The sequence below is a fragment of the Anser cygnoides genome, chromosome 2 (genome assembly GCF_040182565.1).
Source record: "Anser cygnoides isolate HZ-2024a breed goose chromosome 2, Taihu_goose_T2T_genome, whole genome shotgun sequence".
Taxonomy (NCBI): Eukaryota; Metazoa; Chordata; class Aves; order Anseriformes; family Anatidae; genus Anser; species Anser cygnoides.
In genome coordinates this window covers 39,241,910-39,264,712 of record NC_089874.1, presented here as the reverse complement: position 1 = coordinate 39,264,712, position 22,803 = coordinate 39,241,910, and the positions used below count along the sequence as shown (strand labels likewise).

At 33.6% G+C, this 22,803-nt stretch overlaps 1 protein-coding gene across 1 annotated transcript in view; it reads right to left on the bottom strand.

Moving 5' to 3' along the window:
- The window catches only part of KCNH8 (potassium voltage-gated channel subfamily H member 8), a 191,294-nt gene that overhangs the window by 11,996 nt on the left and 156,495 nt on the right, over positions 1 to 22,803 (bottom strand). The window contains exons 12-15 of the mRNA XM_013171969.3: positions 6,922 to 6,960; positions 5,383 to 5,738; positions 1,941 to 2,047; positions 741 to 817 (exon numbers count right to left, since the gene is read on the bottom strand). Coding sequence (XP_013027423.1) covers positions 741 to 817; positions 1,941 to 2,047; positions 5,383 to 5,738; positions 6,922 to 6,960 — 579 coding nt within the window. The remainder of the gene's footprint in view (positions 1 to 740; positions 818 to 1,940; positions 2,048 to 5,382; positions 5,739 to 6,921; positions 6,961 to 22,803) is intronic.

Below are 22,803 nucleotides of genomic sequence, written 5' to 3'. Positions count from 1 at the left end.
TTGGCTCTTAAGAAATTGTCTCTAATATCTTTATATATTGAAAGACTGAGTATATTGTGAACAGATTTTAGTCTTACAATACAACTGTGCAGTTAAAGTCTGAAGCTTTCATCTTGTTAACTGAAGTATTGCAGTGGCTGGAAATAAAGAGTATAGACAGAGAACATCTCTTTAGTGTCAGATTTATAGTAGATTACGTTTGAAACTCTTTGGAGGGATGAATAGAAAGCACAACTGAGCAATACTGGCCCTGTATTCCTCAGGTCCTACAGGTCCATTCTTGAGCATGAATGGAAGTACTTCTGTCTATTTCTAACTAGATTCAGGTAAAGTGATTTGAAAATGACTGGATTTCATTTCTTTCAAGGAAATTCTCCAAAAGCATAGCGTTACTCCCCAGAAAGAAAAGTTGGAATAAGGTGCTTGAGGAAAGACTGAAAGGAAAGAGAGAAACAAAAGCACATGTAGAAGAGAAGAAATCCCAAGAAAATTCAAAATCTAGCTATACTAAACCTCACTTTGATTTTAGCTCCAGCATGTGACACAAACTTTTAGAGATCTTTAATTTGGAAAATTAACCACTGGAAGAGCTAAAATTTAGCTGCCCTAAATTTAGGAACCCCATCCAATTTTCCAAACTCCTGTATTGCACATTTATCATATTCCCACATTTGCTTAGTTTTCTTCAGCATTTCTTGAATTATTGTTAATAAGCTCCAACTTCCACAGAAGCCCATTACCTCATTATTAAGCCTGCTGATCTGTTGTTTGGTCTCTTCTACTTTGATAACAAGCACTGCAGCACCAATTTCAGCCTCTGAAAAATAATTTAAATGCATGTAAATAAGAGAAGTATAGTAACTTCTTTTAGTAACTTCTTATAATAACTTCTTACCATTGGTGACTATAGTCACCAATGGTAATCTTGTACTTCTATATTGCTTTAAATTAAAACCTAGTTTTTGCACTTGGATCAAATGAAAATAAAATCTTGTATTTAATGTTCACTTTATAATGTTTAAGAAAAGTGTGAATTAGGAAAGTGATCTCTTCAATCTGAAAGGACTGAAATTGACAACCCTGGTGCCAATGGTATGACATGTTAATAGTCTAGAGATTATAGATAGAAGTAAGCTACTATTAGTTTTTTGTTTGGCTTCAAGAGGGACAAAAAATGTCCTTGTGGCCTCCATGCAAAAGGTATATAACTATATGAAGAGTGTTTACTCAAGTACATGAAGAACATTTACTTACAGAAGGAAAATGTTGGAAACAATCTGAGCAGCACTAGTTTTGTCACTTCAGCATTAGTCCACTGGTGTCCCCACAGTTCCTCTTTTTTTTTTTTTTTTTTTTCTTGCTGACTTGTTGCATTCCTTGTGATGCTATATTGTCAATCTTTTCAGAGTGTAAGTCATATAAGGCTGCCTAAAACCCTTTGCTATTCAAGGTTTCACTATGCCTACTTCTGAAACACTAAGTACTTCCACACTCCTTTGCCTCTGTATATATCCTTTTAACAAAAATTTAGACAAGTTTGCATATTGCATTTTTTGATGTTTTTAAAAAATTGTTATTAAAATGTTTTGTTATCAAATTTTGTCCATGTGTTTAGTACCTTCCATGTCCAAAAATTTCAGAGCATGAGGCTCCTGGCTGATCCTACGATAGTAAAAATATAATTCATGAAAACATATTACTCCTTGCAAGCTGTTTTACGGTGACTGTTAGTAGGAAAACAACTGTCCTTAGGGACCCTGTTGTATTTTTCCACATTGTTCAGTGTGGTACTGAAATAGTACTGAAAGTACAGATACATGTTAGATCAATTTATGCTGCTTGTAAGGACTTTTCCTTCTGATAATCAAAGAAACAAAGGGTACAAAAAGCAGTTATGAAAACTCTTTTCTCTGAAGAGTGATTTCCCAAGCAACATTCACCTCCAATTGTTGGAGATACCCTGGAGTCCTGCCGGAGCTGATCACAGCTGAAGTCAAAGGTTTGGCTCTCCTCATTGTGGTTTCCATCTTCAATCCCGTCAACAATTCTGTAAGAAAAAACAGAGTTAAGGGAACAGCTTCCTAAACCGTTTCACAGACATCACATTCACAGATATACTGTGAAAATTACTCATAAAAGGCACATCTTAAAGCAATAGTGAAATTTACAGGATATTAAATTTAGAGAAATCTAAAAAATATTGCTTTACACTTACAACATCTTGTGAGTCACTATAGATTACCTTTTCTATTAGAAGAAGGAATTTGAGGTCAAATATTACTAACTGAAATTTCAAAATTGTTGTGACTTTTGCGGTATATATAACAGGTCCTAACAAAGCTTTTATTGAATATAGTTCAATTTCCATACATACAGTAATCTGTAATCTTCTTCAGCACAGACTAAAGATGATTTCTCTATGCTCTCATCAAGTCTAAATCTCCTAGCATGTAACACGCTCTTATATTAGGCTTAATTAGGCAGAGCCTAAGCCTGAACAATATTTATGACAACATCTCTGTAAAACACAGCCGAAGATACAATAAATACAAATCAAATACATCACAGATTCAATATATCACAGATGAAAGACCTATGTAAATTGAATAGTTCTGTATACATACTATACATATATTCTTATATATATATTTTTATATATATATATATATTCTTGTCCTTCTGTTTCTTCACATGGGCTTAGGGCTTTGTGTCATGCTTTAGTGTTCATGATGCCAGCTGGATTTTATTAAACTGCACTCTAATCTTAATCAGCCTCTGGGAAAAGATGAGGCTCAAATGTGGTGCCTTGGCTATTCTGGACTATACCGTTACCTGCAGCTGAAACCTGAATGATTACTTTGGAATTTGCTATAAAACCTATTTAATGTCATCTGGCCTCACTGCTTCAAAAAGTAAACTTTAAACACTAATATTCCTTTTGTAGAGATTTCTAATTATATCAAATGCTAACATTTCAACTGCCTTCAAAGCACATGGGAAAACTAAACAGGCGTGACTTGGAATTTGTAGCTGCTGTATTCTTTAAAGTGTTTAACGATACAGACTTAAAGGAAAATATATTAGCAAAAATAGCTAGTTCTGGAGTGCTACAAGACAGGCCTCAGTAAAAATGTAGTGAGAAAGATGCTTATTCATAAACAAGCAACTGGAATGTGGAGTAACAATCTAGTGAATAGAAAACACATGGGCTCAAAACTCTCTCCCCTTTAAGAATTAGCTATTACAGTCCTGAATTTTCTCCTGAAGACAGATATCTCAACTCCTAGAAACCAAAAAGTCAGAAAAGTCTAATATGTGACCTCTTCTATCTAGTTGGTCAGGGCCAGAGTACTGTTGCCAATATGGATTTGAGGAGATTCAAATGCATAAATGTTTCCTCCCGGGCATTCTAGGCTTCTTCTTTTTGATGCTCTACTTCAGATGCAGAATGCAAAAAGGGGTTGGGAAGATTAAGACTGTATCCTGGAAGTTATGATGCTGACTTCTATTTCTTCTGTCCAGGACTATTTTAACGTTTTAACCAGTCTCTGTATGTTTTGTCTACTGCCTTCATTATAGTGTCAAAGAAACAAACCTGAAGTGACTGAGAAATTCTTGTTGGCTTGCTCTAGGGAACATGCACAGAAAAAGTTTAAGACAAAGTACATTTTCTTTTGAAAAAGTGAGGTTACTAACCTCCCCACTACATTGACTGGACATTTCAGATCAAAACAGCATCTTACACCCTTACACCACTGTACAACAACAAATAAAAGTGAGGATATTAATTAAAAGATCTTATTTTCTCTTTCATATTTACTTAAAAATATTTGAAGCTCTCTTTAAAGTGCTTTTAACCAGTCCGTTTCAATGTTCTAATAATATAAACCAATTTGGGGAAATAATATGAAAGTTTTTTAGCTGAAAAAGTCTGCAAACCACATACATCATGAGACAATTTTCTAGCCTATTAGGATTATTCTGGAATTATAAATTGTGAATTGAAATAATAAATAATAACACATGTAACAACACTTGTTTCACATTTGCTCTTACAGCCTTGAGTGCCAATGTCTGGATGCATATGCTCAGAACAACAAGGAGCAAAATTGCAGTTCAGCGGAAAATATGAAAGGTGTCTTTCCCCAGAATTACCATTTGTTATGCAAATAACTGTCTGTCACAGCTGACCTGAACCAGACTCACATGAGATCCAAAGAAGAAATGAGAAAATATCTGTTATGCATTTCAGTTTTGCTCATGTAGAAGCTAGTTTTTCATATATTATTTTTCCTTGTATTGGCAAATACAGGGTAATCAGTTTGTATACTTCTCCTATTTGAAATGTTATTATATTCATCAAATATATGATGAGGGGAAAAGATTGTTATACACTCTTAAATGTATAACTCTTTTTATTGCATCTGTACGGACAGGTGTCTTAGAAATAAATAAATATTGGTCAAGCTTTGGTTCTTTCATGTCTACAAAGGAAAGTTTGTGAAAATACCATTCTGCCTATCATGAATAAAGGAAGTTCTTGAACATGTGAAATGCTTAAACTTATAGAAACCGAAACTTGAACTGAATAATCACCTCCTGTTTTTCCTCATATGTCAAAAAAAGTGATTTTGATTTTGGTAATGAAAAGAGCCTAAAACTCTTGATTTTATTAACAATTAATGATTATATTGCAAGAATTCAGAACTAAGAAAAAAAAAATCACCTTACAAATAACATATAAGTATTTTTTTTTAAATTATACGCTTAAAACCACAAAAAGCATTATTCACATTATTATATGACTTTATGTCAGAATTCATGGCAAAACAGATTTTCTCAAATCCATGTTTACTTTGTACATAACTTGTATTGTCAGGTTTTCTTTATCTAATGTAAAAAACTCTAAATATTTTCTAAAATTGCCAGGCAGTAGTTTCCCATTATAGTTCTCCACTCCAGTAATTTTTGTATTTGCACAGCTCTGCCGCCTTATCATCAACTTGCTTCCTAAATTACTATATCTCTGATGGACTGAGTATGCTTCACAGCGTTACTGTGGGAATAAAGATTATTATAGATGGACAAAACGATACTATAAAACCAGACTATTCAAATAGTCATTTTTATAATTGCTCAGTACTTTCCCTTTTTGCTTACAGAAATTCTTTATCTTGCAAAGAAGTCCTAAAGTGTTCAATATTTTCTACAATGAGAGGACTATTCCTTCTCTGTGGGATGAACAAAATATGGACATATTGAAAAAGTATTAACATTTTGAATATCAAAGGTTTTTTTTTTGATTTTTTTTTTTGTTACAGTCATTATATTTCTAATAGAAGTTATGTGATATGGAAGAAAATAACCATTCCTAACTATTACCTTGGGCTCAGGTCTGGTGGGCCACCAGCATTCAGTGCTGAAAGGTGTAACTTAAGGTTTTTCTCCTTCCTTTTGGAATAGTAATGGAGCTCAGTTTCATGTTTGGTTCTTGAGGGGTTTGAACTGCAAGCACGAATGGGTGAATGGAAGGGCACTGTTCCTGAGGCCAACTGCTTCAAGTTCCTCCCCAGGTGGTTTTTATTGCTTCCAGCCTTCTTCTGTTGAGAGCAAGTTGTGCTTCTTGTATGGATTGGTGAAAGGGTGCTGCTCTCTTCTTCTCCTTCATCATCATCTTCTTCATCTTCTACAATTGAAGGGAGTCTTTTCTTTATATTTCCATTTCCCTTGAGCTCTGTCTAAAAAAGCAGATAATAATTACTAAGGTCAAATTCAGAATCTGATGTTGCAGGAATCCTTCTCTCTTCAACTATGGCTATACGTATGTACATGAAAAAGATAACAAATACATTAGCAAGGCTCTCTAGTGCCATAGACAGTAAACTCAATGCAGTATGTCTTAGTACCAAGATCACATGACTAGGTCTTACAAGCCATGTGGCACATATGTACTTGAGTAGATTAATCTTGCTTTACTGAGGTGTACTTCTGAATGTTACTGTCAGACTCCTGGTGTACCAAGGGAAAGAACTGAGGCTGGTAATTCCATTCCACATTTTTGTATGGAGCCATTTGGAATGTGTAAATAGCATTTATAACAGTTCAGTTGAAGCCCAGATATCCTCTGCATCCTTAGTCATTATGACTGAAACATCTGCTGGGACAGTAGGCAAATTTCTCAGTTTATACAAAATCACATTAATGCATGAGTAGTGTGACAACGTCAGCTTCAGAACTGAGTCAACAAAAAGCATAGCTACCTTTATAAAAAAAATAAAATAAAAAATTGCTCTGTGGATGCTTGGTGTTGGACCCAAGACAATTTAAAAATGCAGGCTTGGGGAATTTATCTAAATGTTCTAAGCTCCTATCAGTATCTACCTAAATATTTTACAGCAAAGTTTTAATTTTGCTGTGTAATACTCACTTCCATCAAGTGAAAGTTTTTCTTTTAGTATCCATTGGCAAATAGTGAATTAAACACTTTCAGTCTGAGAGGTATGAAAAGGTACAAATTTAAAACGTCAAAAGACTTGTCTATATTAAAATATTATAACAGCTTTTTTTGTCAACCATAATAGTCATCTGAAGGCTGATATAAAGATCAAATTACACAGGACCTGGCTGTCATGTAGCCTATACTCTACACAGAATGAGTATTATCCATATTCAAGGCTTTGGCTTGAGAAACATTGTATTTAAAATGTGCATGCCATAGTATGATATCCTAGCTCAGCACCTGGAAGAAAAGATCATAATCAATCATAAAATGGACAGTGGCACAACTATCTGCAGGATGCTATTTAAAGACTCATTCTGAAACCAATGAAGTCACTTGGAGTTTTTCCAACTTTGATCTGGCCGTAACTGTGTGCATGTTTCTAAGTCAAGCTTTGCAGATTTAAAATGTGAGCAACATACCTGAGATAGCGTAGACTTGTTCGATAATTTTGATATTACCTGAAACAAACCAAAACACATAACAAATATGTGTATCTGCAAAGTATTGGCTTCCAAGAGCATACAAACATCTTAACCAAAATATTTATATGATACAAGAAAAGAATCTCATAGTAAAAAATGTATTGAAATAAACATAACAATGAACAAATGACACTCCTCAGAAAAAGATATTGTCAGAAAATAGGTTTTATTCATATATATATGTGTGTGTGTGTGTGTGTGTGTGTATAAATATTACCTGCAGAAATAACATTTTTCTTTAATAAAAAGTTGGGTTAAAGCTCCAAACCTGTGAATGAATATGGATGGTTAAGCATATGCCTGGTAAGGTTCAGTGCTACTCTGATGGAATCCCATGCAGGAACAGTGCTCTACTTTGCCCCTATGTCTTTGTAGCTTTAGCTCCTATGCCAGCCTAGTGCATTCATCTAGATGATCAAAGTGTCACATAAGAACCTACTACTCTACTAGGATCTAGAATCTCTACTTTGAATATTTTTCAGTCAGTAATGGGACTGAAGCAAGAAGGACCAATATAATCCCAGGGGATATACATGCTTAACAGCTGTTCAAAGCCGTGCAATTTTATCTTATTGGATACGAAGAGGAATGAAACCAAATAAATAAATAAATAAATATTCATGCAATTTTAATTAACTACTACCCATAATCTCTGCAGGAACTGCCTAATACTGTGGGATACAAATGTCTTGTTGTTTATTTAGATGTCCACAACTTGATCATAGGCAAGTCACTAAGACTGCATGTGATATTTATAGGCATATTGTAGTTCACCAAGCAGAATTTTTAGAATTGATTTTCAGCTTTCATAAGCCTTGTATGTTGATATAAAAAAAAGTTTAACACTCATCAATTTTAAATTAAGAGCTTAGGTTTATTTTTCTCCAAAGAAGTCAAAGAGGCTAAGCTTTTCTTGAAGACATTGTGGCTTCCCAAATACACAGATGTTAGGTACAGTTTTGGAAAAAAAAATCTCTGCAATTGCTCATACAAGTGAAGGCGTTTGTGCTGCTATAACATATGACTACATATTTAATTTTGCGTAAGCAGAAATCCTACTCCTCAACTGCCAAGTCAGTAGCAGGTGTATCAATAAATTTAGCAATAACACTCTAATAACTGCCAAACAGAAAAACTGCAATAACTAGGCTATGTAAATAAAATAACTGCTGTGCTCTTCCTGAGTTAGAAAAAGTGCTACTTGATATTAGCTGAGAAGCAGGCCTCAGATACTGCCATCTCCCAACCTGCACTGTAATCTATACCATTTGAAGAAAGATTGTTTCCTTCAAGATTCATGAGAACAGTAAACTGGAAGAGTATTAATATGTTAAAGTTAAAAATATATATATAAAAAAATCAGACTTAGGAAGTACTAATGGCCCACTTTGCACATATGTTCACGTGGATTAATTTACAATTCTGCCCAGAACTTTGGGGCCTCGGTTTGTTTGGCATCTAGGCACAGGTGCAGTATGAATGTTAAATAGCAGCCTTAATTAAAACTCCAAGCCAATCCCAAATATTAGCAGCTTAACAAAAAAGATCTTAGAAAGTATGAATTTGCCTTCTCAAGAGTTTAGAAGGGACTTTTCACTTGTACTTTGTAATGTGGGTGAAGATCTCTCCTAACTTGACTTTTTTTTTTCTTTTTTTTTTTTTTCTTCTGAGCAGAACTGTTAATTCTGATTTTTGTGACTTGGAAATAGACACAAAGAAATTACTATATGGCTGACTCCTGGTGTTCTGCTGGTGTTGAAGCAGACCTGCTGGGGTCTTTCATCTGGGCTTTCACCTCCAACACTGTATTAATGCACTACAACCACATTTATTGCTTGTGCATCATATCATGTGCAAGTAAAAATAGGCTCCTGGACTTTACATCCTAGTAGTTGAAAGTTGATGAAACTAATTTAACTGTGACCAGGCACAACCCTCGAGAGTTAGGCTTTTAAAACTCTACCAGTAACTCCCTTCTCTTTCCCTTCCTGCAAAAAAATTGTTCTGTAAGAGAAAAAGTGAAGATCATCAGAAGAACATAGAAAACAAACAAACAAACAAACAAACAAACAAAAACCAGCAGGCAGTAAAAGGCAGTAAATTGAAAGACTTCACCATTCACATAGCTTTATATCTGTAAATACATTGTAAATAATTATGAGGAATTGTCTGTTAAAACTTTTTCTTTAGGGTAACGCACTTGTGTACCTTGTTTAGGTGTACCTTGTTTAAAATGCATATTATTATTTAATGTAAAAAGAAAGAGGATGAAAAATAGCTCATATTCTTATCTTTTACGAAGAACTGAAACTGTTAAAGAGTAAAGGCAGCTGAAATAAAAACACAAGCATTTTTCCTATTATGTGCAAGGAAAAAAAAAAAGACCAATGTTCAATGTTAACATGAGCTGTGTGAAATACCCTAAGGGTCTAATTCAATTTTTAATTTCAGCTCTGGTGTCTTGCAAAACCAGTTATTAAAGTTAATTTCAAAAGATAAAACTATAATAGATCATGCACCACAAGCAGAATTGTAACAAATTCTTCCATGTACATAGTCTGAAATCTATGGTCTTGTACTTGTTTAATATGTTAATATAGACAGCTTAAAGATTTAGTAGTCTTTATAATTGCTTATTACAAGCAGAAAAAGAGCATTTTCACAGCTGCAAACACTAGTGGTTTGCTGTCAAAAGCCAGTGATCTAAAGGTTTTTCCAGGGTCAAGAGACAGTAGTCTTTAATAGAAGAATCTCTATGGGGACATGTAGTCAAACCAAGTAGTTAGCTATACAACAATTCAAGATGAATTCAAATTATAAAGCCCTAAAACCAGAAATATAGAGATGCGGCTAAATTTGGTGTTAATGTATTAAATGTCCATGTAAGTAATTTTGTATTATCAGCTTTTACTGCCTTGATTCTTATTGCCTTCATGAGAAGGAGGAACAAAATAGAAATGTAATTTTACTGATTTGCTTGCAAGACTTGAGTCCTAAACCATTTGAATAATGCTTTGTATCTGAGGGGTCAAAAGGATAAAATACATTTTCAGGAAAGGATTTGAAATTGAACTAGAATACTAATGTTCTTAGTCAGCATTTGGAAGCAGAAAAAAACAAACACAAACACATTTAGAAGCATTGACAATATGGGGGGTGGAGGGGTAGAACACATGCCATATGTTCTATTCCTTGGAAACTTACTGTATGGCAATGGAAAAGATACAAATACATAATAAGGGATTAACATACCACTGAAAAGCCTAATGCCTCACATGTGTTCAGGCCTCAGTTCTCCATAATCAGGAAATTTTTCAATGAACTATCACAGATCCTTTAAATCACAAGAGTTAGTGTCTCTTAAAGGATCTCTTAGGTTAAATATGATGTTTTTATATCTACATTTACTGTGAAACTCAACACTCCTCCCTATCTCCTTTTTTAATAATAGTTTCTAGAGTTACTTCATCAGATTTTTCCTGTATTTTTCTCAGATTCCTTCTTATCTCTTTTCCTTGCTTAATGGAAATATAAAGATGACATGTTTTTGTGGAAGCAGATGTTTTCAGCATTCTCTGATCCTACTTACAGCACAGAATGTATACTGAATTAAAAGCAAAAGTTGAACAACAGATCTGCCAACAGTACTTTATTCTATGTGACCAAATACTGTGAATTGCTATGAGCTCTTCAGTCTTCTGTTAAGTCCTTATCCTAAATCATTCATATATTTTGAACAAATTATAATAGCCTGTGAAGCTAGCCCAAGATTTTAATAACAGACTGTTAATGGTTAGCTTTTGATAAGTCTTTTTTTTGAAAAAGCATACTTAATTGCATTCCAATTTCTCACATGAGCTTTCTATATTTAGCAGAATTTGTTAGAATTTCAATTTTCATATATTTCTTTAAAACTTGGAGGTTAATTTCACTTCAGTCATTAGCAAAAATATTTAAAGATACTTTGATTGGCAGGATCTACTCTGTTTCTTATTCAAAATATAAAATCTGTCACTGACACAAAAAGTAACCTCTTTATCTCCTGCCCCAAATCAAGAATTGAGTAGACAGTAAATGTGGTTGGTATAATTTGTCATTTTTTACTTCTATATTCATACCTCCCTCTCCCCCCTCCCCAAAACAGGGATAAGAAAGTAGTATCCCACTCTGCTCTGATACACGTCTTTCATAGCAAACCATGTGCTAATTTAAACAAACAAAACAAAAACACCACCACCACCACCACAACAACCAAAAAAAACTACAACAAAAATTCACACAACAAAATCAGGAAGAGACTGTTAATAAGGCCAGATGAAGACAAAAGGAAGAACTGTTAAAATGGACAATAGACCTGGCACTGCTTGTACATTGTTCTGGCAGGCTGCACTTCTGGAAAAGCTTACAGATTACTGCAGACAAAAGATACAGTGGAGAAAAATTTTCAATATTCCTACTGCTAGATTACATGCATGTAAAGATTTACATAATATCAATAGAAATTACAATGAATGCTAACATCTTTCAGAGCAATAAAACTCAAAAAACTTCCTCTTCTTTAAAACAGTCAGGTATATGCCTAGCCTCATTCAACTTGAAGAGTCCAGACAGACTCATAAATGTTTGCAGGACTGGTTCTATGGATCTATCTGATTAGACTCAAGGTCAGGTTGTAGAAATTGTGAAAGTGTTGATTCTAAGTTCCCAAAGTTATTTTTATGTTTAAATAAAACTTCATACTACTTATAAAAACAAGTGTATCTAACTTCAGGCAGGCTCTTAAAAAGCAAAGATGAAGACAATACAGTGGATCTTGAAAAATATTCTCCTAACAATTTTTTTTTTAACCTACCAACCGCCTATTTCCAAACACCCCCAAAGCTGCCCAGCTCTTTTGGCAGTCCAGATCAGTGGGATGAGTGCTGAGGACAGCAACATATCTGGGGAGAGCTTTTAAGAAAGCTCAGAGTTGTCTGGCTTTCAGGGTCAACCTTACAAAGAGTAAGGCAGGGACAGGTGGAATCTTTTTAATTATTTTAAAACCTTTTCTTTTTTTTTTTTATCCTCAGAAACTTTTCTCTTTAATAATGAATATTTAACTTTTTGGAAGGTTGTTTGTTGATTACGTTAACCTCTAGTGAATTCTCCCAGAAGGTTTAAAAGGGCAAGAAGTCATGTCCTGGCATATAAAGAAATCAGCAGAAGTCCAAGTATATAAATTTGTTAAGTAAGAGAGCGACCGTAATTTCCTTCCCTTGAGATGCAATTTGTGTTTCATATGGACCCATAATACAGAAAAGAGTGTGTAGTATTTTAGAACTCTTGGCAACTTTATTAATCATGAATTTCTAAATAGCTTAGAAACTAAGATAACGTAGACATTGAAGAAGTAAAAAACAAAAAAACAAACAAAAAAACAACAAAAAACAACTTCAGTTTTCAAAGAAAAAAACAAAACAAAACAAAACAAAAGGAAAAGTAGGGTAAGTGACTTAATACCTGAGTTCTGTAGATTTGCTGAACATGACTCACAAAATATTACAGCCTTTCTTTCTCTGTTCTGTGTTAAGGGGAGCTCTGGAGAATGGCTATGTAAAATCTTTAACTGTTGGAAAACCATGATTTAACACACTTCTTCACATTGTACAGGATTGCTAGTTATCTAATCGTGACAATATCAAACCCATTAAAACAATTTGTATCTTCAGGTTAGGATAAATTTGTTTATTTAATTTTATTCAATTTATTTTTTCTGAGCAAAAACTTATTTGGTCTATCTATCTTTATAAGTGTGTTGAAAAGAAAAACATAAGGACGTTTGAACAGCTTTGTGGAAATTTTATTAACCCTGAATCTCATTACGTTCCTGTCCAACACCAAAAACTGATGTCTGTGGTCTTTCAAGACTCCAGTGATTTCCAGTGCATCTCCACTGACCCTATATACCCATTAGACTCCTCACATTCTTGCCAATGCTAGCTTTCTGCCGTATAAACTAGTCATTCTGCCTGTAAATTTCACAATAAATAGCCTGGAAACAAGAATAAGAGTCTGGGCTTCAGCCTTAAGCCCACTTAGCTGACTGCTTCATGCAGTCACAACCCACAGGGGAGAAAGGATAGCTCAGGAGAACAAAACAAAATCCAGCAGAAATTTGATAAAAAATGTGTTTGGCCTGAAAATAAGATCAATTCCAATACTATTTCTGGCACCACCTACAAAACAGTAGTTTCATAGTATAAGGCTCTGCAGAAAGGTTCCAAAGCAAAAGCTTCCCAAGAAAAGGATCCACCTATGTCTTTACTATTTCTAATAGATTGCATAATCTCTGCAACTATAAATATGAAGACTATAAATCTATACAGATCTGTCAAATAAGCCTAGAAACAATTCTAGAGTTAACATAGATATGATTTCAGACAGGGCAGAAGAAACAGCCAGTGACCAAAACCAAAGCTGACTAATTAATAGCACAGTACTTTGCAACCAAAAGGATTCACTCATTCCCTTTTACTCTATGTACGTGTTGTCATTCTATAAGCGATAACACTTAAGTAATCAGTAAGCTTTGCTATTTAGATCAAACATAGAACCTAGTAATCAAAATCTACATCCATAAATTCTGCTTAGGGTTTAGATTGGTATTCTGCTGGGTTGTAGTGTTCCTACTGGGACTGAGACTTTTAAATAGTTCATAAATCTGTCTTTTATGTACTTTGGAGGTAACCTTCATTCTCTACATACAGCAGTATCTCCAAAAGAACAGTATCACCTTAAGATGTTAATGCAGTTCTTGCTCAGGTTACTGCATGCAATAAATTAATGCTTTTCATAGAAATACCACAGGACACAACAGACTACAAAAAAAAAAAAAAAAAAAGTCAATACTCAACTATCATCTCGCACATGTCATTCATCATTCCACAAAAACGAGGAAAATATGTCAATTGCTCATTTGAAAATAAAACATATCAGGTGATTTTTCAGATCCATTCACAGAATAGGCTTACCTGAGAAGGTATGAAATAGCAATGGACACAGGGAACATCCAACATATAGTTGTAATATAAAATAAATAAACTGTAAAATAAACCTTTGTTTTCTGCTAAATTTATTTCTACTCTTTTCCTAATCCCCCAGCATGATCATCAATGGAGCCCACCCCTGAATACTTACTATATAGGCAGTACTGCACTGTGTATACTATACTGTATATATGCATATACTGTAGTTATATATTTCTTAGTGTAGTCATTAAAAATGATCTATACGGATCTATATGATTTAGGTAGGAGCTGCACTTTCAGCAGGACTCTAGTTACACTTGCGTAGGTAGTTTCTGTAGCTCTGGTTTTACTAAGTGAAAGTATAGATTAAAAAAAAATCCAATATTTATTTTTATAACAGTAAAATTTTAGATCACATTTGTACATAAATGATTGCTTTTTCATTTTTGTATCTTTTCATATCTTTGAGCAGAGCAGTGTGTGCAGCTGATCTTCAGAGGTTCCTTTCCTCATCTATTATACAAATCTATGATCTTTAAAATTTACACTAAAAATGCTACCAGCTGAATAAAATTGAGAATGGATGCTTGTCTCCATAAGAATGCCTACCTGACACATAAGTTGCACTGATTATATACAGTTTGCTCAAAGACTAGATCATATTTAATTTCACACATTTCTCTCTTATAGGAACTTTTCCATACAAGCCTTCCTGTCATGCTCATTATATCTCCACATAGTCTGCACCTTCAGGACACGTTCTTATAAAAAAAAAATTGCAGTATTTTCCTTTCCTTCATAAATTAGTCTTAACTAAATTATAAAAATATAGGTTACTGTAAGATTCCTTCAGAATTTGAGGCTATTTTCTGGTTGTTGCTAGATCAATGTAAAATAAAAGCAACTATGGGAAAAAAGCAAACAAACAAACAAACAAACTCAAAGCAAACCAACCAACCAAATAAAATCATACCGGTGTAAGATATAAGACACTTTAAGATTGCTTTTCCCCGTTTTTTCCCGTGTAGAAATATCATGCAGAAAAATTATAAAAGTTAGCATTATCATATTGTCTTAAGGCATAGTGAAGCATATTAGAAAAAGTGTTGTCATCTAGCATGGCTTTGTAACTAAAATAGAAATATGGTTAACTTCCAAATCAATACTCTTTGAAAGACAGGAGCATTTCCTGGCTAAAACTCTGTTTGACACTGTTTTATACTCGCTTCATACCACTGTCTAAAAACATCAATAAGCTGCTTTTCTAGCGTGGATTTTTTTTTTTCCAACATGTAAACCTCTGGTTAAGCTTTATAATCTGATGCAGAATGCAATAATCCCAGGAAGAGAAATGAATGAGAACGGAGAGTGTTCAAAATGACTCAAAAGATAAAATTAGAAGTAGTTTTTCCCCTCATTTAAATTTAAAATCTAATTACAATGAAAACTGTTTGTATTTGTCTAGAAATATGCAATTATGAAAAATTATTTATATACATGCATTTAATTGTATTGTTATAAATAATGTATAAATAATTATCATAATTTCTTTCTCTTAGCCCATTCACGGGAGTAAGAGACAGCCAAAAGGCTTGACATTTTGAGATGGCTCACATATACGTAATGTAGTCCCAGACAAAACTAAATGGATTATTTTTCTCTCTTCCCCTTCAGCCTCTTCAACATCTTGCAGGATTCAACCTTACAGCGCATCCTCTATTTGTTTCAGGCTTAAAGTTGAAGATTTATAAAAAATGCAAGAAGTAATGAAAAAATTAAATAATAAAAAAGATGATGAATTGCATCAATAAGTTGTAAGATGAATTTACTAACTAAAACACCATCACAGATCAGAAGAATATCAGAGAGACAAAAATGGAGAGTATAGGTGGCTGTATGCTGTCATTTTTGAAAATATTAGAATGACTGAAGGCTATGGAAGGGAGCCTGAAACATACCAGGAAAAACAAAACGAAACAAAACAAAAACAAACAAACAAAAACAAACAAACAAAAAACACCTTCAGGTAAGGATACTAGCAAAGAAAATAAGAAGCCCACAAAGCCTGAAAGAAAAAAGGCGTTCCAGCCCATCCTTTTTGAATTACATGTTCCTTTATTACTTTATTTTTGGGTGATGTACCATAGTGAAGGATATATTAGAAACATGATAATGAGATAACCATCTCACTGTCTTGAGGGGCACTGAGTGAGCTGATGGCTCAAAGGCACCACACATCATGTACATCAACAACTGCAAGTAAACAGGCTTTATGAGTCAGCAGGCAACAAAAAGGAACCTGCCTTGCACTATAGCTCCAGGTCAGCCCCACTCTCATGCTGAGTGCAGCAGGTAATTGCCAGGCAGAGGAAGCAGAGGATAAACTGTAAAACTGCACAGGGAGGAGGGTATTGCAACAGAGTCAACTGTCTGAAACTAGTATCCACCTTAAGCAGCCAAAGATCCATCAAAACATGCTTAGTGGCGTGAATAAGGTAGGAGATCTGTGAAATGTCTTGCAGAGTGTTAGATGACAAAGCTCATTCCCAAACTGCTTCTCACTCACTTAAAACCAGGAATGAAATGTAAAACGGATGAAATGCTCTATTTTCTTGCTCAGATGGTCAAGCCTTTCTACATCTGCATGTAGAGGTAGAAAGGCATCTACACCTTCCCTGAAGGTGTTTAAGGAAAGGTTGGATGCGGTACTTAGTTACATGGTTTAGTGGGTAATATTGGTGGTAGGGTAGGTGAGTAGCATTGGTGGTGGTTGGACCAGACGATCTTGGAGGTCTTTTCCACCTTAATGATTCTATGACTTGTTCCATAGAAATACAGAAGTTAAGCTGCATAAGTGAGGTTGTATGAGTGCTGCGTAGTTCCGCAATGTGGTATTTATTCTGGGAAGATGAAGAAGGAAAGCAAAGAAGAAGAAAAGATTAAAAAAAAAAAAAGTAAAACAAACAAATAAACAAACCAAAAAAAAGCATTCTGGCAGTCCCAGAAGCATGAAAGAAAAATCTGAGAAACTTTTAAAATGTAGAAGAGTGCTGAGCAGTATTGCACAGTAGCACTGATTGCACCGCAGTCCATGCATACAGGCAACTAAAAAACCTACTCCACCGAACACATCAGGAGACATGTGTCAAAGTTAATTATATGTTCATGATTTTTAAGCAATTTTAGTTTTTGACAGTATAAAGTGGACATTCATTCCTATACTCTACCCTCTGAGAAGGTGAGAGGTTTTCAGACTCCACATAATATGAAAAGGAGAAATGGGAGTACAGTATCCAACAGGAAGAAAGCAACAAATGCACAGCTATCAGTGACTTAGACAAGTCATCCTAATACAAAAAAACGAATTTGGTCTGTGCAGCTGCCAAGTACACATGGACTATAAAGAAAGGTAGTAAGCAGGAAGCTAAGGTGCTTTATTTTTCATAATAATAATGCAGGTAAAGTATTAGACTTCTGCTGCTTTGTGTGATTTATTCACTTCTATATTCTACTTGTTGTGATAGCTTTTACACACACACACACAAAAAATCCTGTTGAGAGGTGTCTCATTTTTCAGCATTTATACCTGTTATGCTACAGGCAATAAACACCAGTGAGTTACACCTACACTAATAGCACACGATCATCTGCCAGACAAGCTACTGACAAAGGTGAGGGATTAATAGGAGGTATTTTGTTTTAAAAAAAAACAGAAGTTTGTTTAAAAATGGTAAGTTTTCCTCAAAGTTACCAAACCACTGATAAATGTCAAAGTAAAGCTTGTTAAATTTTCTTAATTAAACCACTCCTTTCTACACAGCTGATGAGTGATATGGCCAAACCCTCTTCCACATTAAACAGATGGTTGGGATTATTTGGTAAATCTTCTATGAAAAGTATTTATTATGAAAAACATTTTGCAACATTTTATTGTTCTGCAATGCACAAGCTATGACCTACTCTGGAGTGGAGGAATTATGATTAAGTGAAGCAGTGTAGTAATAGCTGTTTAAGAAAATAATCTTTTAAATACATAGGTTTTATTATAAGTACCTGAGAAATCAGTAGGGTTTTTTTTTTGGCTCTGAAAGTCAAATGTAAGAATAAGTAATCATGTGACTGAAGTTACTATCACATTTTTTTACTTTGCAGTCTTTGCCAAAATTAGAAGCAATCCTTTCCATAAAAACATGCTGATTTTTTTTTTCCTTCAAAGCAATAGAATTGCAAATAGGATAACTTTGTTCTGTTTCTTTAAAACAAAATACTATTTACTATGCAGAAAATAAAGATATATTAAAAAAATCAGAAATGTAACTCTGCCTCCGTTGCTGGTTAGTAATAGATAATCAAATATGTAACACCTCTGACTATATTAGAAAACCGCATTAATAAATTCAACAGAGCCATATTACAATATCTAGAAAAATCATGACCAAAAGGTCATTATTTCATGAAGAAATAATTTATGTTAAATAAGTAATCTACTAGATGAAAAATAGACTGTGGATAGGCAGACTTCCAGCTGAAATTTGTGCATGAACTCAAAATATCTTTTTCTCTATCCATCTTTTTATATTGTTATTATTATTTATTTGCCTACAGGACCAAAACCACTAGTTGACACACAAAAAAGGAGAGAAGTCTGGAAATAAACCACTTAAGAAATGAAGTGGAATTATACTCTTAAAATATGTGCTTAATGCTTTTCTAAAATGAACCAGAAAACTCAGCCTAGAGTAGAATCTGTAGATATTATTCTTCTGAAACTGTGCCTTCTGTTTTATGCTCCAGAGCTTAAAGCGGTTTTCACCTTTAAGAACAACTGTTTTGGCCAGATTTCCCAGTAGAAAAGGGTAATTTGTTTGGTATTGCTATTAGCAACATGAACTTCATTATATTGAAAACAAACAAACAAAAAACCACAACTCAAACATTAAATTAAAAAAATTCTAAATACCAGCCTCTCCAAAATACAAGCATTAAGCCCCAATTTGTCAGACAATGCCTTTTATTTGGGGGAAAAAATAAATCCTTGGTTGCCTTTTAAAAACTATTTATTTGTCTATTTACTCATTTTTTATTATCAAGGAGCTATGCTGTAATAAGAATGTTCCCAACTGGAGGAAGAATATACCACTTTTCTAGTACAATCTTTGTTATTATCTCTAATTTACACTGTGATAGACTCCAACAATGCAGTCCTTCCCCCCTATTTTGGAGATTATTTTCATTTTAAAGAGAATAGTATCTCCTCCTTTGGGGGTAGGGAGAAAGGAAGCTCTCTGTAAGAGACAGAACAGTACTTTTAAAACTACAAAAGAAAAAAAATATTCTTATTAATTACAAATCATGTCAAAAAGACAGAGTTTTTAATCTTCAAGAATGTCATCTTTTCTTTTAGAAATGGCACATATTGATAGTGCTCTAGTGAGTCAAAGACATGTGTGCCTGCATGCTTCTTATCTTCCTTTGGGACTTCATTACAACTTGAGAGATGGCATAGGTGTCAAGGAGGATTCTTGTACTTTGCACCAGTCTGGCTGTAACCAGCCTTTGTGTGTTTTTCTTTTCTTTTTTTCTTCTTTCTTTTTCTTTTTCTTTTTCTTTTTTTTTTCTTTTTCTTTTTCTTTTTCTTTTTCTTTTTCTTTTTCTTTTTTCTTTTTCTTTTTCTTTTTCTTTTTCTTTTTCTTTTTCTTTTTCTTTTTCTTTTTCTTTTTCTTTTTCTTTTTTTTTTCTTTTTCTTTTTCCTTTTTCTTTTTCTTTTTCTTTTCTTTTCCTTTTCCTTTTCCTTTTCCTTTTCCTTTTCCTTTTCCTTTTCCTTTTCCTTTTCCTTTTCCTTTTCCTTTTCCTTTTCCTTTTCCTTTTCCTTTTCCTTTTCCGTTTCCTTTTCCTTTTCCTTTTCCTTTTCCTTTTCCTTTTCCTTTTCCTTTTTCTTTTCCTTTTTCTTTTTCTTTTTCTTTTTCTTTTTCTTTTTCTTTTTCTTTTTCTTTTTTTCTTCCTTTTTCTTTCTTTTTCTTTTTCTTTTTCTTTTTCTTTTCTTTTTCTTTTTCTTTTTCTTTTTCTTTTTCTTTTTCTTTTTCTTTTTCTTTTTCTTTTTCTTTTTCTTTTTCTTTTTCTTTTTCTTTTTCTTTTTCTTTTTCTTTTTCTTTTTCTTTTTCTTTTTCTTTTTCTTTTTCTTTTTCTTTTTCTTTTTCTTTTTCTTTTTCTTTTTCTTTTTCTTTTTCTTTTTCTTTTTTTCTTTTTCTTTTTCTTTTTCTTTTTCTTTTTCTTTTTCTTTTTCTTTTTCTTTTTCTTTTTCTTTTTCTTTTTCTTTTTTTCTTTTTCTTCTTTTCCTTTTCCTTTTCCTTTTCCTTTTCCTTTTCCTTTTCCTTTTCCTTTTCCTTTTCCTTTTCCTTTTCTTTTTTTCTTTTTCTTTTTCTTTTTCTTTTTCTTTTTCTTTTTCTTTTTCTTTTTCTTTTTCTTTTTCTTTTTCTTTTTCTTTTTCTTTTTCTTTTTCTTTTTCTTTTTCTTTTTCTTTTTCTTTTTCTTTTTCTTTTTCTTTTTCTTTTTCTTTTTCTTTTTCTTTTTCTTTTTCTTTTTCTTTTTCTTTTTCTTTTTCTTTTTCTTTTCTTTCTTTTTTTTTTAATGAGTCGTGACGCCTACACTATAGACACTTTGCAGACAAAAGAAATAGTAACAACAAATGGTTACCTAGCCCACGAAAATATTGTGTAAGTATTTACCTATTCTAAGCTTCTCATAAGATAATTAGGAGTTATGAACATTTGTTACTGCTCTCTCCATAACAGAGCAAGATTTCCAGGGCACACAGATAGCAAAATCATTTCCAGTTTCTTTCATATTATTGTACTTGTAAGAATCTTCTTCTGACTGCCTAGCTTTATCAAATCAGGCACCTGGTCCTCTAGCTGCCTGCTCTGTATACAATCTGTAATATTTAATGCAAAATATATGGTTGAGGGGGGTGCTGAAATCTTTATCACTTAGCAAACTATTTCATGACTATGATGTCAGTCACAGCCCTAAAAAAATTGCTTGAAACACCAGAATGCCTGAACTGTGTTTACATCACAACTCCAGCTACCAAATGAATTAGTTTTTCCTAGCTGTGCTGAATTAATTTTGTATGTTTACAAGAATGAGCTTCTCCAGCAAAATTCAGTAAAGAAAACAAAGGACAGAATACATATAATCAACACAGGCTTTTTCCTAATTCACATCTTTCTGTGATGTGAATATATAAAAAGATGGTATAATAGTACTGACAGTGTGATTGCACAACCATTAAAGTTTATACTCATAAATCTCTTAAGGACTTCTGTTTTTAGTACTACTATGAGGAACCACTGAAACTTTATCTCTGTATTTTTGTATCTGTTTCCGTTATTCATTAGAAGCTGAAATAGCTACATGATTGCCAGCTCCTGTACTTAAAATCCCCTGAGCTTTTCTTTTAAATTACTTAAACAACTCTTTCAATCTTTCTACAACCAGATAGCTGCAGTTTCTACTTGATATTGGGAGGAAATATGGTTACAGCTCTTTGTTTTACTGAAAAGTGGCTGTGGAAATTCTGGAGCCTTTTCCACCATTACACCTTACTTGGATTTTACTGCAGATGGAGCTCATCACTATATGCACTTTTAGATGTCCAAACGAGCCAAGAAAACAAAACGAAACCAAACCAAACAAACAAAAACCCTTTTCATAGAAATTTCTGTGTGGTAGGGTAGTTAGGTAATTTGGAGGTTTGACACTAGGATCAGGAAACTCATGATTACTTCTGTCACTTTTTGGTCCACTTAGCTCTAATTCAGTTCAAAGTTCTTCAGTTTTGTGTGTAAAGAGTTCAAACAGCACAAGGAAGGGGAGAATGGATAACCAAGACTACATTTTTCTGCTGTATTACATTTTAATGATGGCTTAAAGCATTTGGCAATCTACAACCAAAGGCAGTTTTGGTGGACTGTGACTAAAAAAGCAATAAGGTTTTAGGTCAGGTCTGAAAGGCACTTGTCAAAGTCATGCTATTTCATGTTATTTTGATCTGCAGTTCATCTGACCCTAGACTGAAAGGCACTTGGCAGATTGTAGTGGGGAAATTCATGCTTTTTCATTCTGTAGATCACCTGGCTCTAAATACTGCTACTGATCCATTTTCAGAAGCATTAAATTCACATTCAATTTCAAAATTGTATTCACGTAAGACGTTCAAGGAAAAACAGAATGAGAAACTGACTTACTGAAATGAATCAAATCTACTTTTTAACTATGGAAAAACTCTCCAAACCTAAAACTTTCTATAAAGCTGAAAAAGACATAAACACACACAAAAGTAAAATCTCCCTATCTTAGAGTGTTTAGTGTCACAGCTGCCCAATTCTCCCATAGCACCATTCCCAAGACATAATGCTGTATTTAAAAGATGTCATGTTTTCATGCACACACATTTTACTTCTGAAAACGTTCTTAATATTCTGTGAGAGTAAACCATCAGATAACTCAGATAACAGATTATTTCTGTGTGCAAGTTATTTATATAGAAGATGTGGTATTTTCTAGGAACTGCACTCCTAGGTGTGCACAGCAAGTAAGTTTTTGACCCGGCAGACTTTGCTATAGCCATAGGGATCTTTCATGATTTGGTGAGCCCTGTTTTTGTACTAGTAAAATTTTTTGCCGCCCTATACCTACTGTTCATCCTTATTGATAAATAAAATGATTGGAGCAGAAATCAGATGCATGTGACCAAGATTAGTTCTGCTGCAAAAGCAATACCAGTGGATGGCCTAGTTAACTTCAGGATGTA